This window comes from Thermobia domestica, chromosome 10, assembly GCF_964235325.1.
Source record: "Thermobia domestica chromosome 10, izTheDome1.hap1.1, whole genome shotgun sequence".
Lineage (NCBI taxonomy): Eukaryota > Metazoa > Arthropoda > Insecta > Zygentoma > Lepismatidae > Thermobia > Thermobia domestica.
In genome coordinates, this window is record NC_137463.1 from 166,003,409 (window position 1) to 166,014,288 (window position 10,880).

The 10,880-nt window shown below is 32.9% G+C and overlaps 1 protein-coding gene across 1 annotated transcript in view; it reads left to right on the forward strand.

Moving 5' to 3' along the window:
- The window catches only part of LOC145662820 (uncharacterized), a 131,192-nt gene extending 120,933 nt beyond the window's left edge, over window positions 1-10,259 (forward strand). Inside the window, exons 4-5 of the mRNA XM_081728716.1 lie at window positions 2,315-2,427; window positions 7,740-10,259. Coding sequence (XP_081584842.1) covers window positions 2,315-2,427; window positions 7,740-8,140 — 514 coding nt within the window. The 3' untranslated portion in view covers window positions 8,141-10,259. The remainder of the gene's footprint in view (window positions 1-2,314; window positions 2,428-7,739) is intronic.
- Window positions 10,260-10,880: the final 621 nt, after the last annotated feature.

The following is a 10,880-nucleotide window of genomic DNA, read 5'->3' on the forward strand; positions in this document are numbered from 1 at the left end:
ATGCGCCTACGCTTCAACATAAAAACAATAGATATCTCTCTATATAAATAAAGTTATAACTAACTGACTGACGGATCAACTCTTAGGTCAAGGCGCTTAAGGTAGAAACTTCAAATTTTCCAGTACATAGGATTTGTGACGTAAAGTATACTAAGAAAGATTTTTTTAAAAATCGAAGGGGAAGAGGAAGAAATGGGTGTCAATTATTTTAGTGAAATGTCGGTATGTTCGAACCTCTGAATGGTAGAGGCATGAATTTTAGTATATGTACTTCTATTTAAAATAATTAGAAATTGATTTCACTCTTTCTTTGATATTTTGGGACCGCGATGGCACAGTGGTAGAGCGTTCACATCTGATGCTTGGGGCTCTTGGTTCGATCCCCACTCAAGCCAAGTTAACCATGTGGTGGACAAACACCATACGTGTGAGATTTGTCGGTGTTTTCCAGTTTCCCCCACTCTCTTCATTCCACCATTTCATTCATTTCTCATCACCTAAGTCTCCTTAACCTACACGGCATAATCGTAGGACGTAAAACCAAAATATTTCATTTCATTTTTTTAAAATATTTCTACTCAAAGGGAAGAAAAAGACGAAAAAAGAGTGGGAAGGCTGCAATTCTTATATATCTTATGGTTAATATCTTGAAATCCCTTAAGACTGAAGACAGTTTATTAAAGACGTATTTCAGCGTTTATTGATTTTAACCTCATTAGGAAAGAAAAGAGGCGGGGAAAAGAATTAGGAATGCGATTGTTACAATAGCATGATCATATCTCGAAATCCTTGAATCTTATAGACACAAAATTTCATATTTGGGATTTTAATTTAAAATACTTGTAATTGAACGCTTCTTTTATTATCTTTAGATATTTTGCCTACAATTGAAGAAAAATGTAGAAAAAAAGAGTGGGAGTCGCAACTGTTAAAATAAGACGGCCATATCTCGAAATCTCTCAAGATTAGAAACATAAAATTGCATATTTAGGCTTTTAATTTAAAATAATTAAATACATATTTCAGTGTTGTATTTTTGTTATTTTTCCTTTGGAAGTTAAGAGAAAGGGGAAAGAAAATGGTAGTAATTGCAGTGTCTCTATATAAAAGAAATTGTCCTGACTGACTACCTAATTAACGCAAGACAAAATCACTTAAGTTGGAAACTTGAAATTTTCTAGTACATAAAATGCGTAACGTAAGGTACCACTGAGGAGGAATTTTTGGGAATACGACATGAAAGGAGGAAACGAAGTAACAACTATTATAGTAAAATATCTCCTAATGTGTGAAGAACAGAGATAAAATTAGTATATAGACCTCCAATTTAAAATAATTAGACATGCGTTTCACCGTTTTTCGATATTTCTCCTATAATAATCATAATTGTTATCACAAAATGAACATATATCGAAATACTTCGTGGATATAGATATCCTATTTTACTTATATTTAGACTTACCATTTAAAATAATTAAAGACGTCTTTTAACGCTTTTGATATTTCCCCTGCAAGGGAAAAATGAAATGAAATCTTTAAGTTTTATGTCCCACGGTTATGCCGGTTAGGCTAAAGGAGACGGTGATGATGAGATATGAGTGAAATGGTGGAATGAAGAAAGTGGAAGAAAACGGGAGAACCCCGAGAAAACCCACGAGCACGGTGTTTGTCCACCACAAAGTCCACACGGCGAGAGCCTGGATCGAACCAGGGACCCCAAGCACCGGAGATGTACGCTCTTCCACTGAGCCACCGCACCCTCTCCCCTGCAAGGGAAGCAAAAAGGCAAGAAGAAATATGAATGGGGTTGCAATTGTTCTAATAAGATGACCATATCTCGAAATCTCTTAAGATTGCAGAGATGCTAGTTAAATACATATTTTAGAGTTTCTTGATGTTTCCCTTAAAAGGAAAGAAAAGAGAGGGGAACTGCAACGTTTATAATAATATTTCCATATTTCGAGGCTTCGATCTCATCATCAAGGCTACACTGGTGAAGCGTTTGAAATGAATTTTTGAACATTTCAGCATTTGAACCGACATGGGATTTTACCATTTCACTGATTGAAATGAATATTCTAAAGTGGAGAAAGGTTTCAATTTTCAGAAAGAATAATACCGTGTGAAGAACAGAAGCAAAGGTTAAGTAAGAGGTTCGACGCCAAATGCGATTAGTGATGTCTCTGAAATTTAGTAACACATGTTTAAGAGTTTGTGATTCAAAATTTGGGTTATACGCCTATAGATAATTTCATTTATTTTGTGATACATCTAGAGTTTCATTTTACAATTCCTGTTGTATTTTCAATTGCAGAAACTATGAAATAACTTCACCATCAAACAACATTAATAGAAACAATGGTAATTTCTACAACTCTGATTTTTACAACAACATATTTGGAAAACCTTTTAATTTTCGTCGAATAGGTAAGTAACTTTATTTACTTCTCTTTTATGTTTATCAAATTAGTTTTGCTCCGATGCGGGATAGAGATAAGTACTGATAAACACATCATATATCATGTCATTGAAGATATCATGTATAGAGATGTGGACCTTGAACTTGAAAAATAGTCACTTCTATCATATCCTCCAAAACCAAAGGAAGTATAGCCCGGAATACAAGAACAGTTACTTTCCTGCTACTCAATGTCCATTGGAAATTATATCTTTCCGTGCCAATTCTTGGACTTGTAGAACTGGATCATGTAATACTGCCAGAATATCATGTAATCCAACTGTAGACTGATCTGTTCAATAACACTGAACACACGTCTTGTATTGGTGGAATTGAGTTCTGTAACCCTATATTCTTCGTCCTCAAGGACCTCTCTGATGAAAAAAACATACTTACAGGTTTATGCATTTATTTTACCCTCTTTGAATGACACTAGAACAAATTTCCCAGGAAGAAGATTAAATACTGATGGAGATTCATACTGGTAGGTGTCCAAGCTGGTAGTCGCTTCATTTTCAGTAGTATCATCATTTGACTGATCATGTGAAGGCACGTTTAAATCTTCATCTTCGTCTATGCCTAAAGAACTTGCAGCCGTCACACTTTTGCCTGGATCAACAGTGAGTAGTTCTTTTTCCGTCAAATTCTGACACGACTTGAGTTTCCAAATCACCTTTCTCGTAAAAACTTTACCAATGTAGACTCTACATGCTCGTGAATTTGTTCCTGACGTGGTTGTTAATTGGTTGAGACAAACTTCCAGAAATTGTCTTTAAAACAGCTGTGAAGTTCAAAGGACAAATTGATGTTGCTGAAAATCCACTTTTCAAGTCTTTGGTAACATTTGCAAACATTTTTAGAAGCAACATTAAAAGAAAAGTAAATCTAGTTAAAGTTCCGAGGATGCCAATGTCACCTCAGAAAACATACCAAAGTAACTCCAGTTCAGAAAGTACAATGTACATACTCACTCTTGTGCAAAAAAATTCGTTCTTTTGGGAATGTGAAAAGAATAGTTAAATGAGTAACCATGCACAATTTGGAAAGTATATTTTTTGTGGTGTGACGTGTGGTACTGAAGTTTTGCAGCTACCGAAAAGTGACATTTTTTAGTTGTTTTTAAATAGTGTGTGGAACTGCAAAAAAACTACTTGATTCGGATAAATATAGATGGTTTGTTAGAATAATATCTGATTCACTCACTTAGACTCATCAAGTGCAAAAATTATGCTGTGTTTGGAAGTAAAAATAATTGAATACTTTTTTTTTTTGGTAAATATACCAAAGTCACCCCAACTTACTGTGTATATTTTAAGTTATTTTACGTAGAAGAGAAATTGAAGGGAACATGTAATATCTTCCCGATCTAAAGGAAATCTATAATTTTCATCGAAAATCAAATATCGGTTCATGTTTGGGCTCATAAAATATATTTTGGAGCATTACACGTTTATAGAAAGCGTTCCGGGTAGTGCAGGCAAACTGAACATTAGGTCAAGGTCTCGACTTTACTATCCGGAAGCTTCATATGCAATTAAACAAAAGCCTCCGTAATTATTAAAATGAAACATGATTTTTCTGCGAATAATAGGAGCTTATATCAAATTCAAAATAAATTCTGGCAAATTTTGTGATTACGTAATGATGTCATAGATAGTAGTGAACCTTCTAGCACCAACGTTTTTCCCGTGGTGGATACGCCTATTACCTGCTGGTAATAATCGAAAAAAAAAATGAGCTGTAAAATTAGAAACTTGTAGTCTGGTAGTTTCCACCAGAAAGTCTTTTATTTAGTCATCCAAGCTAATTTTACCATATTAAAAGATTGGAAAAGAACATTGTGATAAATAATGATTATAATTAACATTTTCAATATTGCAACGTCACCAATGTATACTTAAATAGAAAAGTTGCCTGGTTAGTAAATCTTTTTTTGCAGAGAAATATGTTCTGTAACAAAATAAATACTAAATTCTAGAATTATGTTAAAACAAAAAAAATATTTACATTTCTCTTTAATCCAAATCATAAATATTTACTCATAGATGTTTAACATATTTGTTACAAAAACGAAATAATATATTCATCTAGTTACATGTACTGTACCTACATCTTGGTGCTAGTTTAATTAACCATTTCTGGATTTATATAAAAGAATATAAAACATAAGATGTCGAAAACTGTTATGAAGCGCAAGCGATGTTATCAAACCTATTAATTAAAATATATAAACATATCCACATAAATTAAAAGCGGTAATCAATCTCAAATAACTTTCTGGTCATCATGTACCAGATCTCTGGCGTAATCACCATCATTTTCACCTATTCATTGTTATCCAATATTTAATTTAAAACAGGATTTGTATGCATCATTCTTTACATCCTCAGGAAGAATGATGCATTATAATGCATCGCCATCTATACTTAATTATTTACATAGCGATTACGCAAACCGGCTAGCTTGTGTTTCACCATTAAATTTGTGCATCTATTCAGAGTGGAGTTTCTTTATGTACACTTCTACGGGATACTTAACCTGGGAATGAACGAAATACAAGAGGATGTAAAAAAATAGAATGCGTGAAGATCCTGTAACTCATAAATTCGGCACTTTATCAGTTCTCACAAATCTTTTAAGATAAACTTTTTTTTACTACTAATATTGTATGTTAACCAGGAAAAATCATTCCGTTTTCCATTCAAGAAAATAATAGAAAATAACATTTTTAAAACATGATTTCACATTTTTAAGAATTTACCTTTTCTTTATCATATTCCAACGATTCCCCACGGTCTTGCTATGAGCGTAGCCTTCTGGCATTCGAGTTAAAATGGCCCCAGATGATGACAAACACATATTGACAACTAATTAACCGGAGGCAAACAGTTTTGAAAATTGAATATTATCCTTTTTGAACGTTTGGCCTACTGCTTTGTACAGTCATCAATATATCTGCTAAACTCTATGATTTACCAAAGATATGTTAGGATAGGAACACCTTAGAGTTTTCGTTCTATGGAATTGCTGTTTCATTCAATTTCTCTTTTCAAGATATTTGTGAATTGAAATAAGAAAAAGACTAAGTAAATAAATATGTAAATCTAATAGCCGAATAACTTGTTTCAAAATAGAACCAAGAAGTAGTAATTTCTTTGTTAGTTGACAAGAAAGTAAAGTAGTAAGCATTTACAACAAGAGCCAGATTTAGGACAATGTTACCAAATTACAAACAGAAAAGTACTTTTATATTTCTCTTGTCATTATTACAAAATAATTTATTTTCTAATATCTTGCTGACATTAACTCATTTACTTAGTCAATCAACTGTATTTTCCTAAAAGATATTTTAATTATAACAAATTGCCAAGTAATTTTTATTTGTAGCAAATCTTGGACATAACGTTCGCCATTTCTAACATATTTGCCAAATCTAGGTTAGTCATTATAACAGTATACTAGTTTTGTTCAACAAGACATAACACACAATGGCGCCACGCTAGGAGATAACTTCCCTTCAATTTTTCTCATTTAGAAGGTGAATGATACGAGCTCGCATCCAAAACCAGATACGTAGCGACAAAAAGATTGTGTTGGAAGAGATCATTTGCTTCAAGTCATATGCAACGGCAAAATATTAGTTCACGTCATCGCACACCCAAGACCAATGGCCTTTTTTAAACAAAACGACTACAAGACAAAGTCAAACATTTGAAAAAATCTTGCATGATCTTGATTCTTTCCAATTTCAGTAAGAAAGAAAGAAAATCTATCAAGATAAAGAGGTGAACAAGGAGAATTATACGTGGTTATGTGTGTATCTACCTGATATTTCCAGTGTTATACACACCAAGTTTCCGGCAACTATGAGGATTTCAACGGTGGTGAGTATTGAAGGACACAGTGCCATGCTTTCTTCCAGAAGGTCTTCGGGTGAACGCTGCTGGCTACATTGAAGTTCTGGAACAGGTGACAAGTCCTGGATAGACAGCGTATGCATTTCAGCAGGACTCATTGCACTTCAGCACAAAACTGCAACGATGCAGGCCAAGACGTAAGATGATATCACATCAAATTTGTAGCTATCTAACTCACCAGATCTAAATCCTCTTTACTATTACGTGTTTGATGTTGTTGAACAGGACACTAATAAATTTTCCTGGAATACAACTTTTTTCTATAAAAACCGCTTTTGTTCGAGCAAAGTTCAACATCAACCATGACCATCCGATTTGAACATGAGCCTACTGACCTTGCATTGAAGCCATTATTGCAGCTGATAGTGGTCACATTTAATAAAACAATGTATTAAATTTTATATCGATATGCTTTTTCATCGTCATTAACATGTCTTTAAATATCTTAAGCACCCTGTATACATGCTAACCACTAGTAATATATTAATGAGAAACCTGAAAATTGTATTTACATTTGTAAAATGTTTCCTTTCTACGCTCCTCCCAAAGTAATGTTGCAATATTTCTCCACTGTAAACACAGAACATGAGTTGTCAAATAATAACAATTGAGATCTATATGAATACATAAACGCATAAGCTGTTTGACACTTAAAAATATATTAAGTTAACTTTTCTAAGTTTTTGTTGAATTACTTGACCATTTTGTTTGATAGGCAGAAGTTGATATCACACATAAAGTTATAGCTCTTCTGTTATTCAGCATTGGATAATATTGGATCAATTCACATCAGCATCATGGACTATAGAAATCGGTTATACGTATGGGTATTGTTTCTTGTAAAGTATCGATTTCAGAATTCGAGTTCGAGGTGGAAATCGATTAAATCAGTTAAATGAGTAATCAGGAAGTGTAAGCGAACACAGTCAGGATGTCATCTGGGGCACGGCCTAAAATTGAACAGCCAGTGCCAGTAATCAATTATAAGATAAGTATGCTTCTCTACAACCTTCAATATAGGACAGTAATATAGGTTGTAAAACACAGGAGAATCTTGTACATACTGAAAGTCTGAGAATCCTACTCCAAAGCTAAACCTGAAATGATGGTACTGGTGTAGACACACTCTTTATAAGAAGAAATGTAGTTGATGCTATCTTGAACACTTTCGTGTACTGTACGAAATGTGATCATTAGGAACCTATTGTAGGTATACAGCTCAGTTCATGTTTTTCTCCCGTCTAAAGAGACAAGAAACAATTTGTTCCAATGTATATCAGTCATATCTATCAGATAAAATTGATTCACACAATTATGTTGTTTCTTTTAAAATTAAATTTTTATGTTATTTTCTTTCTTTCCAGATGACGAGGGTCGAATTATTGAAGATGTGACAATTCCAAACTATGACGATAGCCCCAGTTCAGCTCACAGAATGATGTTCTCCAATGTTCATCAAACTCTTACGCAACCATTATCTGTTGAAATACCAGGATACCAATTGAAGACTGCCAACAATCACAGAACTGACAACAATATGAATTTCTCAATCAGTAACCAAAGCAATAATAATAACAAAAACAATAACAATCACTTGAACCACAAATGGGATGTAGAAGATGAAACAACTTCTCCGGCCTATGGCGATCATTCTACAGCGTTTGACATGACTAGCACAAGCTCTGTTGATCCATTCAGTGTTGATTACAATGTAAATACAGTGCCAAGCACACAATCACGAGATACTGGTTGGCATCTCTCTTAAAGTGTATGTTATAGACATTCTTTTATTTAATACATGTGATTGTGAACAGGGCATAAAGACTATATTTATAAGACTATATTCATGTGATCTCGAATTATTATTTCGTATACGTGAATTTTGACATTGTCATGAGTATGAAATACATAACAAATACTGGTATTTTGATACATTCTATTTGATAATATTTTTTGAGGCAGGTACACAGTAAGAAACGAATTCATTACTGTTTAAAAGCAATGTATTTATAAGAAAGTAAAATCTATCGCGGAAGATAACAGTGATGTTTTGGTGCAAAAGGTTTTGTTAATGAAAGTACTTGAAAAAATCAGTATTTAGCCAATGTTTATCGAATTTAGAATGTGATGTAATATTGGTAAGGAAACACCAAACATATCAACTGTATTGATAAAAATGATATTCAGTTAATTACAATGTATATTTAATTTCTTTGAGAATTAGTTTCAAGAACAAACACGTTTCTAATCATTAGAATAAATTAAACCTATCCACAAAATATAAACTAATATTTTGATAGCGATAGTGTTGCTCTTCTGTTTAAATGTGAAACTTAAAAGTGTATTTATTGACATAAGGCTTTAATTTACGTATGCCAAACAAGGTAGTAAACGACAGTTACATTGTGTGTTAAAAAAAAAAATACCAAAGCTAATACAAAAACTAGGAAAATGCCAAATAAATATAAAAATAACCAAACAAGACAATTTCAAAAAGAGAATTTCGAACAAGTGAAGTTAAACTGCAAATAGAATAACCAAAAGTTTTGAAATAGGAATTTCTTTTAGAATGAATACACGATTTGAAGGTGTAACAACCAATTAATTTAATAACTTGTATATTCAGAGAAAGCGTTTCAGTTTTATAGATCCTGTAAAGAGATGCCAAAAATTATTAACTAGCTTCCTTTAAACATAATATGTACTCCTTAATTATTTAAACATAAAAGTGCTAACTCAATTACAAAAATTTTATTCCTTATCTCTTTTGTAATAAGTTGAAGGCAAAACTACAAGATAGCTACTATCAAAAAGCAAATGATTTGTTTTGCATGATACATTTCAATTCCCAGAAATTTCTTATTACATTAGGATGCTAATTGAAGCTAAGTATTATGTAATAGAGATTATCAGACTGAATAAACAATGTATACGCATTTTATTAATATTTTAATTTAGTATAAAAATTACACATATAAGCATAATGGTGTTCATTGTATTGTATTAAACAAAATATCTTTAAAAGTACTAGAAAAGTACTAGTTTGTCATTGACGTTAATACAAATCTTTGTAAATGAAGAAATGATTGAATTTTTTCTAAAGTAAGACGAGGACTTAAATTTGTATCGTATTTTTAAGAGAAAATATCTATACAGAAACAAGAAATATGGATTTTCTTGCTTATGGCTACCGGAAACAATAATTTAACTTTTACGATTTGAGCGCAGCTATAAATAGGGGATATACTATACTCTTATGATGATGATTTTATGTATAAAAGAAAATCTCACAACCTACTGTTTAGATCAATATTAACAATATGACATTTGTCAAGTAGGGTATAAAACAGAAGCCAGGAGGAGAGAAAAACACTTTTTCCTCCATAACACTTGCGACCCTTCGTTAAAATACTTTCCTCCGTTCTATGATCAGTGTTGTCAGGGGTAAAGAATATTGTGACATGTCACTCTGAAGAGTTTTAGTGTGATTGGTTATTTTGGTAGTTATTGGCGCATCCCCTCAGACGATCCTGGATCCGGCCCCTGTATATGTATAAACGTTTTCACTATCACGGTTTTTGCTCTATGGGGATCAATGTTGAGACCACTTCTGCTTTCAAGAGCGATAAGGACAGAGAACGGGTCTAATCTTAAGATGATGAGTCTCAATCAAGAAACAGTCTTTGTTCTGATTTCTGTCAAAACCTGACGTAAATGTTCTGTAAGACTTCTCATTACTTATGCATAGAGTACTAATTTCAGTCTTTGATTCTAGATAGATACTGATCAGAAATAGTTTGAGTATTTGGAAGACCTCAAATAAAATGTATCTCATAATGCATGAAAATTAAATAATCTTTAGAAAAGGCCTTGGGAAATTAATTTTCTTGTCTTACATTTCAGGGAACTTCTAAGTAAGGAACGAATATACCTCATAACTTCTCTATTATTATGAAATTGCAGCCAGGAATAACGGATATGATCAGAAATACATTAATAAAATGTATTTACACCATTTGCGTCAAAATCAGAGAAATTCATCGTAATCAGATAATCTCATTCTGCACACCGCAGAATTGCATATGTAGTCGGGAGGCAGAACACGTGATTATTAGGTTTCCTTAAACCCGAGAGAGTAAAAGCAACCGATGATCCTAAATCATAAAGTCCACTATCCTGATCACTTCTTGACCGCTGGTCGCTTGATACGATAGGAAGTTCCACACATACACCCCCTTCCCCGTCTACTGAAGCTAGAAAATGAGCGTTTCTAATAAAAGGACATATCTCCAAAACGAATGAAAACATTAATGAATTTCTTTTTCCCTTTTTATCTGTAAGGTGAGCTTTAAGGTTTTGTCTATTCATGCTTTGGATAGATCCAACGGTTTTTCGGAGAACTTACCATAAACATTAAAAACTGACATATTTTGACCTTAATATTTTCATTTTTGCTCTGTATCTCCCCAATGAGTTGAGATATGGAAAGAACATCACTAATTAAA